General features: G+C 43.5%; 1 protein-coding gene across 5 annotated transcripts in view; it reads right to left on the bottom strand.

Moving 5' to 3' along the window:
• XRCC5 (X-ray repair cross complementing 5) overlaps nt 1-19,960 on the bottom strand; it is a 134,979-nt gene that overhangs the window by 41,784 nt on the left and 73,235 nt on the right. For 2 of the 5 annotated variants that reach the window (XM_025934019.2, XM_086719576.1), the window contains 5 exons: nt 16,957-17,066; nt 14,938-15,034; nt 12,840-12,907; nt 3,028-3,102; nt 2,037-2,263 (listed from right to left, as the gene is read on the bottom strand). In XM_025934019.2, the coding sequence (XP_025789804.1) occupies nt 2,249-2,263; nt 3,028-3,102; nt 12,840-12,907; nt 14,938-15,034; nt 16,957-17,066 (365 nt within the window). In that variant the 3' untranslated portion in view covers nt 2,037-2,248. Of the gene's footprint in view, nt 1-2,036; nt 2,264-2,643; nt 3,004-3,027; nt 3,103-12,839; nt 12,908-14,937; nt 15,035-16,956; nt 17,067-19,960 lie in introns of those variants that run through there. The other 3 variants (XR_015255534.1, XM_086719577.1, XM_086719575.1) reach the window with 2 other exon arrangements.

Raw genomic sequence — 19,960 nt, 5'->3', positions numbered from 1 at the left:
AATCAAACTCTAACATTTAAAGGTGGTTCTTAACAGGGGGGCAGTATGTACTCTTGAGGGGGCATTTGGGTTGTGACCGAGGGGTGAAGGGGAGCCCCCCCCCCCCCTTTACTTCATCTGTAAGTCAACAAGCTGTCTCCCTCCACCTGTGGAGATCCTTCCGCCACTCTGCAGCTTGATTTCCTGGGTGTTCCAAGGGATCTGACCTTGATACAGCTGTGTTTGAGGGACAAGGGAAATCCTGGTCCCCCTACTTTCCGGCCACCTTAACTCCTCCCTCTAGAAGTCAACAAATGTTAGTGACACTGAAGATCAAAGGTGACAAGGATGATAGTCCCTGGCCGCCGATTCGCATACACGCCTATCATTCGCGGGACTGTTAGGCATCTGAGGCTTATAGCCCGGGCTCGCAGACCATGATGCGCTGCTTGCTGCTCTTCCAGGCCACAGCTGGTGGAAAACCTGGGGGTTCTACAGACCTGCAAAACTCGTTTCAGGGAAATGGGATCTTGGTGTGTTCATCCAAAACATCATGCGTGCCCTCACTCAAAAGAGTATGTTCTGACCAAGTCTACACAGCATGTATTCTGTGCCTACAGGAGGTGGATTTAGTAACCGCGTGACTAATTTAGTCCTTTCCCTCCCTAGCCTGTTAATTTCTTTCTTTCTTCACATATTCAGACAATTTAGGTAAAAGTGAGGTTAGAGAAGCACAAATAATCCCACCATGTACAACACAGATCAGAAAGTACAAGCAGATCTAAAGGACTAACTTGATCCGAACTTCTCCTGGTTTGACAGAAGGACTATCTCCAAGAGGAACTCCCCAAACTGCCAGAGATGAGGGATTCTTATCAGGCCCGACACCTGAACTGATTCATACCGCCAGGAGGGTCTGATGAGAATAAGGTAGAATTGAGAGTACAAAGCTTCCCCTCTGGATATGACACGTCTCAGTTATGTCCAAGTCACAGACGTGCCCCGGGCTGCAACCATCCAACTAGACAGGAAGGTACGGACGGCATCCTTCACTGGGCTTGCTTCAAATGGGTTCCTGGATGTCAAGATGTGCAGAGTACTGAGGGGATGACCCAGAGGCCTAGAGGAAACCACTACTCTCTTACCTCAGCTGGCTGGGAGATCCGTCTTCAAGCAATGCACAGAGGGTCTCTAACTCCCCGCTTGGCACTGAAAAATTCTTCTGCAGATAATTCACAGTGAGTGGCAAACCACGGGAGGGGCGAGTCATTTATGCCTTCAATACCACCTTTGCAGAATGAAATGAAACAGTGACCGTTTACGGAGTGCTGAGGGTATGGGGAGACTGCGCGTCACAAGGTTTGTGACACCAAGGGAGGAGGAGTTAGAACTCAGGAAAGGAATGAGGTCTGGAAAAGTAAGGGTTTTGCTATTTTCTCGTTTAGGGAAAGGAAACGTCACCCAGAGAGAGAGGAAAGGAGACTGGAAAAGAATGGGAAATTAAGGAAGTGTTTGAACACACACTTTGTCTCTGTGAGACCTGTAGGTGGGCAGTAATAAAACGATAAAATCCTAATTACAGGGGGTGAATTTCCCCATTGTTTTGTTTCAGGGTTGGTGGATCTGTCAGAGGCTGGACCAGAAGAGCATTTCTTCATGAGATCACCACCGTAGCTTCATGAGCAGGGAAGCTGTGCCCCCCTCCCACCCTGCTCAAGGAAAACCACCTACACATACAGCTGACGTAATGTGGGGATGAAAGGCTTAAATAAAAACACAAAGAGTCAGCCCTTAGCCACGAGTTCCCAAACCTACCTTTCTGGCGGTAAGGAACTAATGCCACTCTATGACCAGCATAAGCTGTTGGGGGGTCGGACAGTGGGCTGCACCTCCAGGACAGGACTCAGAAGGTCACCAATGACACGAGGTGAAGCTCCACGAGGCCTGCGATCCTTACCAATATACCAGGTCAGGAAGAAATTGGTTTTCCAAAAACTTCAAAGCACATGCATAAATATACCGAGATCATAAAGACCACAAAGGAAATAATACACTGATCAGAAAACAACGATTCTTTATAAACATGTATAGGCTCTAAATGACCCCTTATAGTTGTATCTACCCATTCCAGAGAATTAGGAGATTCTCTTCCGCAGAACCTACAGAGACCATCCCCAGAGCTTCCAGTTCCCTTGAATGGCCTCCTCTGGACAGAACTCCCAGCGTGAGAGCGGTGACAATTCTCGCAGATTCCCCACACAGCCACGACCTATATCAAGTCCAGCTGTGAATGAGAAGAACACTTTTAGAAAGGAGCCAGGCCAACCACGGACCGCTGCTTCCCTGGTGAGAGGGAGTTTAACGACAATGGCTCTCTTCACTGGTGGCATGCATGTACTAACTCAGTGCTGTTTCAGGAGTTAAAGACCCAGTAAGTGGTCACAACACTGAAGACTTCTCCACAAACAGACTGAAAGTTTGTACTGGAATTAGCTGTCGTGTGAGGCTAAAAGGTGGGAAGTTTCCCCACATGAAGGATGGATACAAAGGCAAGACCTACACAGCCTCCCAGGCAACCAGACAAGGCGTGAGGAGGTCCAGAAATCCCCCAAATGCCTCTCAGCTGATTTTGTTTACATTAAGTTAATTGACAATATTCAAGAATTAGGCTTTTAAAAGGCTGTTTTTATTTGTCAACCCACACAAATTGCATGCTGTATTGCTTATTTTGGTTGAGAGCAATTTCAGTAAATTATGACATTTTGCTACTAAAGGAATGGCCTCACCAGCTCTTTTTCAGTCCTTCACGAGAAAGGATTAAACTGAATGAACAATATAAGTGAAACCAGAGAGCATGGGAATTTCCTTATGAAATTACCTATCTGATTAAATTTATAACGGCAATAAATAATAGTGTAGGGAGCTTCTGGTGTGTCAGCAATTAAAACTCAAATAAGAAACAGGCCTATGATAGGCAGCACTGTGGCTGTATTTACATTCAGACCAGTCCGATCTGGAGAACACCTGGAAGAGATGAAAAGCACTTACTAAATCATCCACGTCACCACCTTCTGCAAATATGGCTGCTGCGTCTTCATTTGGATTTTCTCTAGGGGCCAGAAACTGTGAATACAAAGCCAGGCATGACACCAAAATGACATTTTTGCCTCTTTGGATGGAGGGGACAGTCTGCTGGTGGTGTCACAGGCAGACCTAAGAAGGATTGCTTAGCAAAGTCTCACTGCAGTGGCCTCAAAGCAGCATCATCTTGATGCATACTCCTTCATTTGGCCCTGGACAAGAGCACCAATTTTTAAGTTGAATAGCTCACGTTAATTAGTCACCAAGAGAAAGTTCTTGTGAAGAGGGAGAAAACGACATGGTTTGCCAAGGCAGTGACCCCACCAGAGGGCCCCGTGTCAGGCATTGCGGACATTTCCATTTCTGCTTCCCCAGGGGACTTTTGTGCTCATTAGAGGTAAGAAAAGAACCAAACCTGGGGCTCCTCGGGCCAGTCGGTTAAGGGTCCAACTCTTGATTTCAGCTCAGGTCATGATCCCAGGGTCATGGGATCAAGCTATGAGCTGAGCTTGGAGCCTGCTTAAGATTCTCTCTGTCCCTCTCTCTCTCTCTCACTCTCTCTCTCTCTGCCCCTCTCCCCTGTTTGTGCTGTCCCTCTGTCTCTCTCTAAAATAAGGAAAAGAGCTAAACTCCCGGAACGATTACGTTTTGGTCTCTTTTGAAAGGAGCATAAGAATCAAGTGTGTGAACTCAACAATTAGAATCTCATTCCTCAACTCTATGGAGGACAAAAGGAAGGACTTCCTGTAAATGATGTGAAACACAAAAATGGGTGAGCTTGGGAGGCTGTGCAATTCCTTTCCTGGAAATCCTTCAATTGGTTAGAAAACGTCTGAAAAACAAAGGTGGAGGAGAAAGCTTCTTAATGCATGCTTCTGTTCAGCATTAGTATTCTAGACCTGGAGCTTCTGAAAGGCAGATGCACAGAAAAGCAAGTGCCCTGAATCGAAGTCTGCAAGGATCTAGGGATGAAATTCAGATTTTAAAAGAGTGCTGGGTGCCCTTGAAAATCATCTGAACACTCCTGCTCTCTCCCCGTCCCTCTAGGAGAGAGCAGTGGGGTCTCCTCTCTTCCAGGCAGGCAGTAACTGGGTCTGAGAGCTGGGGTTTGTCATCCACTTATCTAACCCCAGAGGGTGCTCCATCTCCTGGTACCCTAAGTCCCTGAAATGGCCGCAGAGCCAAACCCAGAGGAGCGTTTTTAAAGGTGGGGCCTCCCTCTCCCGCCTGCACTCCTCAGGGCCAGTGTGCATGGAGCATAAGGCCAAAGTCACTCTGAAATATTAGGCTATGTGCAGCAAGTGTCAGGAAGCCAGTGCTGCACGTCCTGCCATCCCTCGAGTGCAGAAACTCACACACACGGGTCATAAGACGGCATCGGTGGACACTGTACCTGCAGAACTGGCACCATGGCCATGGCCATGACAGTTTGCTTTTGACTCAGCCTCTGTCCTGGACTTTTTTTCCTCAGTCAAAACCACTCACCACTCACTAACTTCAGTTTTGACTGAGAGACTCAGGAATTTATTCCTTCTCAGGACACTCATGGATCTTTCCATGGCCCTTTGTTGACCTGAAACTGGACCATGTTCAGTGCTGAGCATCAATGGTATAAGAGATGGGAAATGCTAGCAAAGGGGGATACAGTCTGAAGTAGAACTATGATGGAGCTTCTGTACCATTAATTCTTTTTTATTTATTCTAGTTGATTATTAAGATACCGGAGGGCCAAGTACAGATAAATGACCACCACACGTGTATCTGCATATGGTGTATGTCTAAAGATTAAACTCTGCTCTATCCTAGATTCTAAGAGGTCTAGGATATCCTAGATACCTTAGATTATGATTCTAATTACCATCATTAAAAATGGTTTTTACTTTGTTCCTTGCCTCTCCTATGCATTACCACTTAGCTGCATGATAGTTCTTACATTAGGAATGCATGGCTAAAAGACTTGCCCAGTTTGGGTGAAGAGGGTTAAGAGCAGAGCTGTGGTTTTCCAGAAACCTCTGGGGGGGGGCCACACATCAGCAGCACCTGCCGGACACAGACACGCTCCCAGGGCCCAGCAGTTCCACAGTCCACCATACCCTTTATCACCCTGAGGGACCGGATATGTGGTAGGTACTTGCCAGTCTAGAAAACCCCTAACATTTTCTGGCACATAGCCTCTAAGAGCTCCAAACTCCATCCCTCCTCACCTGCACACCCCCTTTTTATGGTGCAGTTACCAGATAGATGAAGGCAGGGCTGTCTGCACAGTACGACTGCAGTGCATACAATTAAACACAAACGGCCCATCGCTGAGACCAGGCCGACCTCCTAGGAAGAGAGGAGCACCAGCAAGCAAACTCTCATTTCCAGCACGTGCTAAGCACCTGCAAGTGATTCTCCTGACAGATCTGCTTCATACTTCTGCGCAAGCGAATTATGGCTAAAAGCCGGGCTGCCATCATCTCCCCAAAGCCCCAGGCAAGGCTGATCCCTTACACATATCACTCCTCTTCATCAGAGTTTTTAACTGCAAGTAATTTGCAGGCTGTGCAGTGTGACAGGAAGCTGGAGATATAGCAGAGAACTCGATGACTGGCCTGCTTTCTCAATAAAAGCAACAGATTCTCTGAACGCAGCAGGAAGGGGCAGGAGCCAACTCTCATCTTCTCGCGTGTTCTTTCCCTCTGCAATGCTGCCAGGTTGAGAATAAATAGAAAGGATACTTGTGTGACACACTCCTCCTTCCTCAAACCACCAGGATTCACTTGGGGTTACCAAGAAAGAGTGTCCTGACTTGAAGAGCTTTGTGAAATGGACAAACTGTTGCTTTGCAAGCACACCGAAATACAATCCTGGCCATAGCAGGGAAACGGAGTCAGTAACCTCTGTATGGAAACAACCAGTCTAACCCCTCCATAAGACTAACAACTAATCATCAGCTTGTGCTCAGACCCTGACCAGTCCTGAATTAAACTCACATGGCTTCTAGCAGGCTGACTCCAATACTATCCAGTCCACCCATAATCCAGATGTATAAAAGCATCAGGAAGAACAGGTCTGTTCGCATGTATTTTGTCTAAAAGGACATACATGTGAGTTTATGCCCTGTGTATCTTACATCGTGCTACAAAGGCCATATTGCACAGCAGAGAAATCTGGCAACCCGCTGTGGGAGAACATAACCGTAACCCTAGCTAACCTCAGCCTCATGGGCAAGCCGCTTGACCTTTCTATAATTCATTTCCCCCCAAAACCAAAAGGGAATACTAGTGCTTGCTCTATCTCATGGGTTGTGGTGGGCCTCAGATGGAAAAAAGTATGCAAACCTACCTTGTCATATGTAGCTTTTATGTTCAGTTCCTAGGAGCGTACCTGATATATGTCCACCAAATGACGTGTATGTACAAGAGCCATAGCATTTTTATTCATAAGTGCCAAAGTCTGGAAACAATCAAATGCCCACCATGAGGGGAATGGATAAATAAACGATGGTATAACCATAAAAGGGAGCATAGCTATAACAAAGGATGAACCACTCTAACATCATGGATGAATCATAAAGGTTAAGGACAGGCAAAGCTATGCTCAAGTGACAGGTGTCAGAATAGTGGTTACCCCGGGGACCAGGGATTTCTGAATGTGAAGGGTACAAAGAGGCTTCTGGGGTAATGTAAATGTTCTATATTTTGATCTGAGTGGTGGGTACCCATATATGTGAATATGTAAGAATTCATCAGGTTGCATATTTAAGCTTTGTGCACTTATTATATGTGTGTTCCACTTCAATAAAAATTTTAAAACTTTATATTAAAAGTATCAAGCTCTAAACAAATATAAGATAAAACTGTAGTATTTTCCTTACTGCTTTTCTTTGAATTAGCATACGAAACAACTACACCAGAGATTTAAGGCAGAAAAGAAAAGTGGAAAAGAGCAAAGGAAAAATTGTCATGGGGCCAACAGGGGACAGCAGTTAAAGAAAACTGTTCTCAAGAAATGATTCACATATTTTATCTTATAATCCTTCACAAGTTTGGAGATCTCTCACAAACTCACACACAGAAAACTGGGTGTACTCTTGCAAGAGGGGACACGAGCATCTTTCCTGTACGTAGATGTGGCTGGAGGCATGGAGCGGTGGCGCCATGGTGTGGTGGGAAGATGACCATAATGGTTTCCGGGGCTCTAGATTCTACTCAGTTCTGCTAGCCATGAACTTGCTAGGAGACACTAAGCAAGTCGATGTCACCTCTCTAGATGGAGTCTGTAAAATGACCAGATTGCTAAACTCCTATCGTCTATGATGCTAAAGCAGAAAATCAGTAAATGTCAACAGCAAAAGAGAAGGCTAGATTAGGCGGCTACAAGGAAAACAAGTACTAAAAAGATGATTATCCCCCCACAGAGTTCCCATCAAATGATTATTTAGACATAGCTCTCAGCCCCCTGGTATCTGTGAAAAATAATACAGCAAAGCCATGGGGAGAAATCCTCTTTCCCCTCCGTGCTCTTAGTATGGAGTAAAAAGAATGAAGGACTGGGGGCCAGTCCTAGAAGTGGACTCTCGGCCAGGGACTTACGAAGAGATCTCAGCCATGTTATTTTACTTCTTGGGGCCCTGTGTTTCTTCATCTATGAAATAAGGAGGTTAGACTGGATCAGTATTTTTCAGGTTCTGTTCCTTGAGGTCCTGCGTGTTCTTCTGAGTCCCCCGTGCACGGGTAATCCCAAACTGCCACACTCATTGTCCACCAACTGAGAGGCACCACCCTTCTCTGTTTTATGTATTAGGTTTCCCTGTAAGCGTTACGTTTCAAAAATAAAAACTCCATTAGATCATTAGAATTCTTTCCAGCTGAATGAAATTATACACAACGTAAGCCAACTTCCTCTGCCTTAGTTAAGGATCTGGCTTGTTTTAATTCTTCTAACCCAGGGCTTCCCGACATCATTATTCAACATTTTGGGCCAGAGAATTCTTTTTTTTTTTTTTTTTTTTTAATTTTTTATTTGAGAGAGAGAGAGAGAGAGCGAGCGAGCAGGGGAGAAGGGCAGAGGGAGAGAAGGAGAATCCTAAGCGGGCTCCACACTCAGTATGGAGCCTGATGCAGGCAGGGCTTAATCCCATGACCTTGGGATCATGACTTGAACTGAGATCAAGACTTGGCTGCTCAACCGACTGAGCCACCCAGGAGCCCTCAGATAATTATTTTATGTTAGAGGGCTGTCCTGTGAACCACAGGATGTTTCCCAGCATCCCTGGCCTCTGCTCACTAGGGGTCAGTAGCACCCATACCCACCATTGTAACCACCAAAATGACTCCAGACAATACCAAATGTCTCCTGGGGAGCAAAATCATTCCTGGTTGAGAACCACTGTTCTAACTCTAACATAGGTTAGCAAGAAGAAACTTGGCTGCTCAACCGACTGAGCCACCCAGGAGCCCTCAGATAATTATTTTATGTTAGAGGGCTGTCCTGTGAACCACAGGATGTTTCCCAGCATCCCTGGCCTCTGCTCACTAGGGGTCAGTAGCACCCATACCCACCATTGTAACCACCAAAATGACTCCAGACAATACCAAATGTCTCCTGGGGAGCAAAATCATTCCTGGTTGAGAACCACTGTTCTAACTCTAACATAGGTTAGCAAGAAGAAACTTATTTAAAAAAAAAAAAAAAAAAAAAAGGAAGTTTTTGATAAAGAAGACAAACTTCAAATGAAGAGTCAGCCTATCCTAGCCTTCCACAAGTCCAGGTGTGTTACTACCGGTGGTCCCAAGGCAAACAACCTCCCAATGCTCCTGGAACGTGCCGGGCGTAAGCTGCACGCCACCCCCCACAGAGCCACGCCTTGAGGGGTGGACATGAGAGCTATCTGAAGGCTCTACCAAACATCAAATGAGAATGTATGTCTGACAGTGACAAAAGGAAACAGAAAAAGTTAAGTGAAAGACCTAGCAAATTATAGTGACAATAAAAGCAAATGTTGGGGGGAAAGAGGCATCATGTTTATAGTCTAGGCTTCAAAATGAAATGAGAGCTATGAGTGAATTTAAAAGAGAGTGACTATCTAAACTTACATCATGGAAGAACTTTCTATTTCTGGAGCAGGACTGACTTACCTAGATTTCTCAAAGAGTCTTAAAATCTACACTTTTCGAGAATATACCAGAGGGAAATGGCTCTCCTTAAGATGTGCAAGTGTAAAGTTAGGATTTAATTTTCATTTCAAACAGACATCCCATGCAAATCATCAACATTTAATAATAATTTGACAGCTTTCTAACTTTAAGTGACTTATGGTAAGTAACTTGGCAGACTTGAAATGGACTGTGAGGACTGCCCTTCAACCTCTTATAGTCCAGTTTCCTTAAATGATTATTTGGGAAGTGTCCAAACTTAATACTCCCTCTGTAGGCAATATAAATCCTGCAGTGCATAGTCAGAAGAGGCTCCCCCTCCCCGCCCTGCTGCAGTTAGGTCTTGGAAACCACAAAAAGCCAGTTTCCCTGAGCCAGGCCCTTCCTCAGTGATTCTCCCCAGTATCCTCTGTATGTGCATTCTCTCTCCCACATGTCTCTCCCACAATCAACAAGTGCCATTTAACAACATCTTTAACACAGGAGCACCTGGGGGGCTCGGTCAGTTAGACGGCTGGCTCTTGGTTTTGGCTCAGGTCATGATCTCACGGGTTCGTGAGTTCGAGCCCTGCATCGGGCTCTGCACTGGCTGTGCAGAGCCTGCTTGGGATTCTCTCTCTTCTCAAAAAATAAATAAAAAAACTTAAAAAAAATTTTTTTTAATACAAGGATTAAGTTTCCCGCCTGACAAACAAAATGAATGTTTTGGGAACAAAAAGATGGGAAGTTTTCAGAGTTGTCTTAACTCACAATCAACTGCAATCAGCTCTGCTGACACTGGAACCATGTAAGGACAGACAGCGCCCCACACCTAGTCATTAACTGAAATTCCTCTCTGCACCTTAATGATCAGACATTGAGATTCCCCAAGGTTAGGCTCTGTGCCTTTAAGTTCCAAAGAAGATACTGCATTTGCAGCACAGAACAAGCCTCAGACAACTTGCAAGAAGCACACCATCCCTTCTTAGACTTCTTTCCTCCCTACTATTCTGGACTCACTTAGCCATGACACCTTTGTTTAAGATGCACTGCTGGGAGGGAAACACTCCCTTTTCAGATCTGTGCTTCTCTGCTTTCTTCATTAACAGTAATAACGTACTCAACTCTCACCTGGATGACAGATTTTTTTTTTTAATGCAATGATTTGTCTTGACTTACTTTACTTGTTTAGCAAAAGCTGATTGATAAGCCTTCATGCTAAGTGATGGCTAATTTTTTGTGTCAACTGGCTAGGCCACAGTGCCCAGCTACGGTGTGCAAAACACTAGTCTAGATGTTGTTGTGAAGGTGATTAACATTTACAATCAGCTGCCTTGAAATAAAGATTACCCTTGGTAATACTAGGAGGCCTCATCCAATCAATTGAAGGAATTCTGCCTCAAGAGTGTAACACAGAAATCCTGCCTGAATTTCTAGCCTGCTGGCCTGCCTGACAAATTTCAGATTGGCCAGTCCCCACAATTTCATGAGCCAATTCTTCAAAATAAATCTTTCCCCAACCCCCTCCACCCCCTCACACACCCATATATCCCATATATATATTCTATTGGTTTGGTCTCTCTGGAGAGCACTGAATGATACGCTCTAGTTCAAGGGGGAAATATCATGCCATTGTATAAAGTAACAAACAGAAAGAAAACCAAGCAGTTAGGTGACATACTCTTGAGTATGGACATATTCACAGTATTGACTGTGGTGGAAGAGGGTACAGACCCTGTGGAGCCTCTTTTGAGACAAAAATCAGCATCTTAGGGTATGCTTCTAAAATTTCAGGATCTTACCTCCTGAAAGCAGGGACCGGATATGTTCTTTAACAAAATGCTTTTGCCAGGCAAAGTGCTTAATACAGATTCTAACAGATTCTAACTTCTTTCCCCCCCAAAAAATACTATGGTTTCTGCCAAATGCCTTTATTGAGTTGAAAATTTAAGGCATTTTAAAATTTGGCCTGAATTTAGCCATAAGATGAAAACTTCCAGCCTTGTTCCTGCCATTCTCTTAACAGATTCCTGTCTGCTAGCCCAGATCAAGCTCTCCCTTAGCGTGTGTTGTTAGTTTTTTGAATCTCTACTATCTTCCTCTGCAACCCTGTAACTGATGGTTTAAGGGCAGGGTGCTGTCTTATCTAGCGCAGTGCCCAGCAGATGGCAGGGGCCAGGCACAGTAACTGACAGCTGCTGGGTGTTGTGCCAGCAGGGCTGGATCAGTCAGGTACTGCAACTGAAGTTAATGTTATGAAACACATACTTGTGAGAAACCCTATTTAATTTTATTAAAATATATTAAAATTTCATGGGGCACGTGGGTGGCTCAGTCAGTTAAGTATCTGACTTTTGATTTTGGCTCAGGTCATGATCCCAGGGCCGTGGGATCCACGCTCAGCATGAAGCCTGCTTAAGATTCTCTCTCTCTCTCTCTCTCTCTCTCTCTCTCTCCCTTCCTCCCTCCTTCCTTCCCTCTGTCCCTCTCCGTGACTCGTGCTCTCTCCCACACTCAAATAAAAAATTAAAAAAGAAAAAAAAAATTTAAAAAAAAATTTCACCACAGACCTGAGGTATAATGAAAGATTACTAAACTCAACAGTCAATATATCTGATTCATGGCTGAATCAGATACAAACAGGGAGACCCTGGTCTATTTGTGTCAATACATGGGGTCTTTTATTTAAAAACACCTTTGGAATACTTTGTCTTACTCTGGAATACTAGGGTTTCTCTACTGTCTATTTACCACAATCACCTGAGGGGCTTTAAGAACTCAAACCCTGCCCAGGACCTCAATTTCAGACTAACAGAATCTTTGGGGGTGGGGCGTGGTCATTAGTTTTTGGGTTTTTTAAAAATATTTTTAATTTTTTAATTTTTTTTGAGAGGGAGTGTGTGAGCAGTAGAGGGGGAGAGAAAGAATCTTTTTTTTAAATATTTATATTTGAGAGAAAGAGACAGAGACAGAGAGAGAGAGAGAACACATGTGGGGGAGGAGCAGAGAGAGGACAGAGGATCCGAAGCAGGCTCTGTGCTGACAGCAAGCCCGATATAGGGCTCAAACTCATGAACCACGAGATCATGACCTGAGCCAAAGTCAGATGCTCAAATGACTGAGCGGACCCAGGTGCCCCAAGAGAAAGAATCTTAAGCAGCCCGCAAGCTTAGCACAGAGCCCCACACGGGGCTCAATTTCATGACCCTGAGGTTATGACCTGAGCCAAAATCAAGAGTCAGACATTCAACCAACTATGCCACCCAGGTGCCTCCTTCAAATTTCTTAAATAACAGTTCCCTCGGTGACTAATGTGTGGCCATGGTGGGAATCACTGGATGATCTGGATTTCAGAGCCTTTACCAACGCCCAGAATAAACTTGGTATGCACTAGGGACTTCAGGAGCTCTAGAATCAATAAAGCTGCGGTTCCAAGTGAATTCTAGAAGCATTACTGCAGTCTATGGAAAACTGAACGAGTTTACAGTATCAGCCACAAAGATGGGGCAGTTGGAGGAATCTGCCGATTGGTTGTATAAAGAATGGGGGCCCATTTTAATTTAGTTACCCTTAAAATTTAAAATCTTCAAGGAAGAATGCACATCCAGAAAATATCCATTACAATAATTCATCTACAGACAGGGTATTATTCCTCAATACCTTTTTGGCTTCTTCAGCTGTGATGGAACTTCCGGGGGCTTCATCTTTGGTGATCAGAGTAATTCCATCTAAAAAGTAATTCACAGAGTGAAATCCAAGTGCAAAGAATCAATCCCAATCATACCTTCCTTTCTACCATGCCGCTCCCATCTTTGCATGGGAGATTTTTAAAACTATACAGGTGCACTTCTCTGTAGGAAATGCAAAACTGTTGTTCCTTGCATCCTATCCTTTCTCCTACTTTGCTTGTGGATGCCGCCTGCCTTATGATGCCTTCCTTGATTAAATCTCTCCTTGAGAATTTTCACATCGCTTTGTTTACACCTTTGAAATGGCTCCCATCACATCTTACCTTGTGTAACTATGTGTACATATTTTCTCTCTCCTAAAGGACCACACTTTTCTCCAGGGCAGGGACAGGGTTTTATTCACCTTTATATTCCCCTCAATGTTGTGCATGGTGTAAGTTCAGTAAATAAATAACCTAATAACTATACTTTGGCCCAAATCCATTAGGTATCCAATATGAGAATCTGCAGACATTTTGACTTCTAGTAATGCTACTGGCTACTGACGGAACAGCAAGAGGCCCAAAGTCGGGAGGAAACATGTTCTTATAATGGTCATGTCTGCCACTTAGCACGTACGTCAATTTTAGCTCAGTGAGAGCAAATCAAGAATAGAAAATCTACCCTTCGGTTCTCTCTTCTTCGTAAGATTTATTCCTGCCTCAAAGAGTTGATGCTTGATACACTTTCAGAAAAGCACATACATGGGGCACCTGGGTGGCTCAGTCAGGTAAGTGTCTGACTTCAGCTCAGGTCCTGATCTCATGGCTCGTGAGTTCAAGCCCCACATTGGGCTCTGTGTTGACAGCTCAGAGCCTGGAGCCTGGAGCCAGACTTGGATTCTGTGTCTCCCTCTCTCTGTCCCTCCCCCACTTGTGCTCTGACTCAATCTCTCTCTCTCTCTCAAAAATAAATAAACATTAAAAAATTGTTTTTAAATAAAAAAGAAAGAAAAGCCCATTTAACATCCATTTGTACCTAGGAATGGCACAGGTCATGTGTATTCTCTCAACAGGAGATAAGCTCTCAGTAAATATGTACCCTGTGTATGTCCTATAAGTTTCTGTTCAGTAAACAATATGCTGGAGGCAATCAATAAATACCAAAAACAATCTCTTTCATCTAGCAGGTCAGCAGCAGAGACACCAAAGTGATCTGAGTAAGCCCCATTCACCACCTATTCTAATGGCTTCTGCTCCCCAGTCTAGAAGCTAAAGGGCTGAAAAATGAACTGTCAGGAAGATAGTTCCTGAGTGATGAGAAGCTGCCATTTGAAGCTGGATAGATAGATCCGCAACTCCTTTTCACAGAATCTGCACAGAAACACAGGTTGAAACTCATCCAAGGGCCCTACTTCAAGTGGAAAGTTTCATAATTTTCAACACGATTGTTTTCATAACAGATATTTTTAACAGGTAATATCTTATACTACCTGAAAAGAAAATCAAGTTCTGAAAGAAAATCAAGTCAGGTTAAAAAAAAAAAGGGCAAAGTGCACGAAGGAAATCAAACATCAGGCCTAACACTGGAAGAGTGTGTGCTGTCTTCTTTCTGAGATTAGTCTGCACCAGTCCAATGTGAGGGAGCGGCTGTGGTGCATGAAGATGCTGGTCTGCTGGAGTAGAAAGCCCAAGAACATGTTAATGAAAGGCCACAGGAGAGCAAACTGTGGGTGAGGTCAATGAGAGTGCTGTGGATCTGGCAGGATGGACAGGACGGAAGGGTCTAAGCATCTGAGAAAGAGGGCAGTGTTTGCCCAAATGGTTTCTTCCAACAAACAGCAAGGTACCATCTGAGAAATGGGCCATGCTGCACACAGCTGAAGACAGGACTTGCGTGTTGACTTATTATTTATCACTTTTTATTTATGCTTATTAAGCAAGGTTTTTCATTCACTGGATACTGAGCATTTCCCAAATCCACATGGAAAGTCATCAGGTTGCCACATAACACATCAGACAATGTAATTTACATTTATATTTAGAAAAAACAGCATAAATGTTTGGAGCAAATGACAAAAGACACCTTACCCTGAACGACAATGTCCCAGAAATGCTTTAATTGTTTAATTTCCACTTTCTCTCGAAGGGCTTTCAGGAAATTGTTAAAGCACTGCTCTTCCGAAACCTGGAGGCATGGGGGGGTAGAGGGGCATCAGGTTGGAGCAAACACGGAGACAAGTCCTTCCCAGGACAAAGTGCTATATATACTGAAACCACCATTATTTATAAGAAAAATATGTCATGTTCTTCTTTGGTGAAATGGGAAATGGGGTATGGCATTTCAAATTTCAGCTTTGTTCACTGGGAACCAGGAATCTTTCCATCTGTGGACGGTACAGAACTCCGTAGGGCCACACAGGTTTTTTGGTGGCCTGGTACTTTGCTTTTTGACCTTTCATATAGACAAATTCAAACAAAACTCGGGTGATGTCATCAATGCTCATATACCCATCACCCAGCCTCAACACCTGTCGACTTAGCCAATCTTGTCCCATCTGTACTCCTACCTTCTCCTTCAACCCAGGGGTTGTTTGGAAGCAAACGTCAAGCATATTACATCATCTATAAATATTTCTGTATGCGGTATCTAAAATATAGAGAGGGACTCTTTTTTAAAAAAATACCAAAAAATTAGGAGTAAATAACCAGTCAGTAGTCACATCTTCCCATTTATAAAACCTTTTTTTTTTGTTTTTTTTTATTAATGTTTGTTCATTTTTGAGACAGAGAGAGACAGAGCACGAATGGGGGAAGGTCAGAGAGAGAGAGGGAGACACAGAATCCGAAGCAGGCTCCAGGCTCTGAGCTGTCAGCACAGAGCCTGACGCGGGGCTCGAACTCATGGACCGCGAGATCATGACCTGAGCCGAAGTCGGCCGCTTAACCGACTGAGCCACCCAGGCGCCCTAAAACCTTTTTTCTTTTAGTGTGTCTGTGTATTTTGCAGTTCTGCAGCTAAAAAAGGTCTTTACATTAAGAGTGGCTGATAGGTCTCTGGGTCTCTTTGGATGCTCCTTCATCTCTCCCTCACTTTAAAAAAAACAATCTTTTATTTCTTAAGAAAGAAAGCCAGTGACCTGGTACTTTCAAGGGTGCGTAGTGACAAAGGTGCTCAGAAGTGTTACTGGGTGCTCCGCCTGCCTGGGGGCAGTGCCAGGAAAGCAATGTTTTCATCACCTTTTCCCACGTTACCAGACCCTCCTCCACCTGGGGCAGCCTTAGTCTCATATGGACTCCACTTTGCCCTAATTTTGTCTTTTATCTGTAGGGCACTGGATCACCTACTCCTGAATCTTCTAATTTTAACAATTTTCTCATTTTTGTATCATTCTTTGTTAAGTACCTAAACAATTCAGGAATTAATCTGTTCACTCACTCAGCAAATATTTAATAAGCATCCATATAAGCACTAATATACACTGCAACTACATCTATTTTAAAAATACACTTTCTAATTTGAACTTGCTCCCTCTTGCCTAGAGTTTCTGTATAAAAGCCTAGAAACAATTTGGAAAATTTTTACAATGGTTTTTCAAAATTCCTAATAAAACAAACAAACAAAAAAAAACCCACACAAAAAGTGGGGTGTGCTAGTAAGTGAATTAACTTTCAGTGTTTTTCATTTTTCCTGGCATTCCAGATCCCTACTCCTGTCTTCATAAAATCCTTCTCAATAATCCTACCAATATATATTTTCCATCAGTTTCTTTAAAACAGTTAACTGGTCCTTTAATGAGTGGGCCACGAGAGGTTACAGTGGAAATTTCCCTGGTTCCCTAAATAGGAGTCATGCAGCATGGACTTCACCGTAATAAAAAGCTAATTCTCAGGGACTAAGCATCCCATTCACCACACACATCTTTGTGCCCCCTCAGAAATGACGGCCAGAGTAAAATGACTCAGTCATTTCTGCGTCTCTTGGCAAACACTGCTATTCTCAGTGAGGACAGTTATTGCCAAAAGCCCGTGCTTGCTTGTGGGGCGCTGTGTCCCCTGTGATGGTGGCCGACTGTTTAGGAAGAGGAAGACAGGTGAGGACGGCGTTACCTGAATGGCTTCTTCCCGGAACACTGTGATGCAGTCCATGCTCTTCATAAAATACGGTGTTTCATTAGTATCCAAAAACTGCTCGATCTGATTTATTAGCTGGCGACTTGCTAAAACGTAAGACAATAAATTCACTTTCCTCATTTTGAGCAATGCTTGTTAGAGAGAGTACCTGTAAGTACGTATTATGGCTCCAGGGCCTCATGGCCAGTATGCACAAAAGCTATTCTTCGAGAGAGGGTGGATGGGATGGGGGAGAGGAGATACAGAATGCTGATTCTGAAAGTCTGTATTTCAAAGTCTGGGTAATACTTAATGATATCTGTCAAGAAATAAAATTTAATTTCTAAAATGCTTAGAATTACAGCTAAATGTTCTTATGGTACAAACACTAAATTTTTTTTAATTGTTGCTTTTTATCACCCCCCCCCCCCCCCCGAATTTAGGGGCCATTTGGGCAGTTCCCAGCTGTCTTTCCTGGTATGTTCACAGAACCTAGACCCTCCAGTCCCTCCCCCAATTCCACCCACGACAAATGTCAAACAGTGCCAGACAGTGAAGGGTAATGAGCCAGGGACGCCTCGTCTTCCACCAATTGCAGGTCAAATTAGAAAAGATCAGTCCTCGTCTTAATTTAATAATATCCCTTTAGAATGAGAAATCCCTGCTATGTTATCTTCTGCCCTTAGCCGAACTTGAATATTCTCTGTTGCTCAGCACCCTACAAGCCATGAATACTTAATAAACAGTAACTGTCAGCAAGCAAGTCATAAATTTTATAGAAAGAGGAAATACGTTAACAATGTTACCGTTTGTCAGATAGGCTGCAACTTGAGGCTTTCTCACAAACAAACAAACATTTTTTAATATGAAAAAAAACCAGAGGAAAACAGAAACAAAGTCATCAGGAGATATAAGTCGCCGAGCAGACTCAAATGGCCTCTTATGACTGGTGGCTGGCGTAGAACAAACCAAGAAGTACACAGTGATGGCACAAAGGCTCACTCTCACTTGTGCCCTGAAACCACTCACCGGCGGGCTGGGCTGGCAATTTATGCTGAACGGTCAAGGTGCTCTGAGACTGCACGCTGCCACAATCACAGCCTCACAACTGTGAGCAACAAGAGTTGTGAACGGCTATGTACACAAACACTAATGAGAGCGTGCTTTCAAGGCTTGCCTATGAAGGCTTGAGGTCACTAACTGAATTACAGTGACCAGAGCACTGCTCAATGCCCTATGAAAGACATGAAACTCAGTGCCATCAACGTATTTCCTAAGGGACCTACAGCATATGGAAAGGATTAAAAAAACGGACAAAGTGTTTCCTGATACAATAATTATGCAACAAGAGAAAAATATTCCCAGTAACCATTTCACCTCTTCCGCCAACTAGGAGATTATGATCTCTATTATAATAAAGTACTTTACAAACTTGAGGGATTAGAGAAACACTTCTCTGCAATTTCTGAAATCTTTACCAATGTATCCCACAGCAGTGGATTAATACCCAACAATTCAAAGGAGCAAAAGGATGTTTGGATGGGTCTTTTTGAACAAGGTAAATAATACAGCCCTGATTAATAGAGCAGAAAACCAACAAGGAGCTCAAAACAACACAAGTTATCTCCTTTTTCAGCCTGGAAAGGCAAAGTAACAGAAGTGTTTGATAGTTCCTATACCATTTACAGCAGTCTGCTTGCTCTGATAAAAATGACATAAAGTTCACTCAGAGTTACGCATCTAGGCACAAATAAGAGCCTTCAAAGGCCAGAGGTAGTAATCCTCAGAGACTCAATGTCTCTCATTTCTTCTGAAATGAGGAACAGGGGCCTTAGCGAGCTATGATGTAAATGTTTCTCTGCCTGATGTAGGAATTATTTTCATTAATTTAACCTAATATATATTTACTGTATAAGTGTTATAGGTAAGACTCTAGAGTGTGTTCTGTGGAAGACACAATCAAATTGAAGATAAAGTCCTTGCCTTTGAGGACTCTACAGTCTAATGGGGACACAACACATATATAAAAATAATAGGAGGTAAATGTGAAGAGGACTATGACTGGTATGGAAATATATCAGATGATGTGAATTTTTAAAAATCTTTGGTGACTAATTAAAAGAAACTTTCATGAAGTGAGATGGCTTTTTTGCTGGGCAATGAAAAGCAGAATTTGGCCATGATACAGCAGAAAACAGAATGAGCCCAAGTATGAAGAGAGGTGGGAAAGCACAGGGTATGTCTGAAGAGAAGGAAATGGTCCAACACATGGAGTCCAGACAGGAAGAGGGGAAGAAAAAGGAGGAACAATCAGCTAGGGGAAGGTTGGAGGGTAGGTGGTCCAAGACAAAAGTACATGTGAGGGTCCTGAGGCAGGACAGTGCTTGAGTCTGTAACAAGTGTAGGGGAGAAGAGTTCAAGACCAAGCCTTTAAGGAGCTGCAACATTTAGAGCTCGGAGAGAGAAAAGGGAGCTGACAGAGGAGGCTAAGGAGTGGTGAGGGAGACAGTGAAAACCAGGAGGGTACGGTGTCACAGATGCTAAGAGATTAAAGAGGAGAGCTGTCTGCCGTGTCCAAACTTATTCTATAAAGACTGCAAGAAAAAGAGTATAAAAAGCACAAGGGATTAGGTACTGAAGCTTAGGGAGTCCTTAAACCCGGGAGTCCATGTATCAACTAAATACGGACTGAACTGCTTTGCAAAAAACACAGCTTCTTGACCCATTTTATCTTGACATAAGATGGAACACGCATACACAGAGTTGCCATCTTATAGAAAAAAGTATTCAAGAGACTAAAATAAAGCAAAAGCAAAAGCCAACAATCCATTTGCAGTAACGATACAGGAAAGAAGGGATATAAAGAAAAGGAAGTAGGAGTCTCAATACCTGGTTTCTATTTAAGAATGAAGTTCTTAATGTATTTGTGGGCCTATCTGGATTGAGTTTTCTTATTTACATGTTAGACTGTTCTGCCTTTTCCTCCAGGAACTTCAGGAAC

The sequence above is a fragment of the Puma concolor genome, chromosome C1 (assembly GCF_028749965.1).
Source record: "Puma concolor isolate L17-30 chromosome C1, mPumCon1.1.hap2, whole genome shotgun sequence".
NCBI lineage: Eukaryota > Metazoa > Chordata > Mammalia > Carnivora > Felidae > Puma > Puma concolor.
Note: the sequence above shows the minus strand (reverse complement) of the source record. Positions and strands in the feature narration are given on the sequence as shown.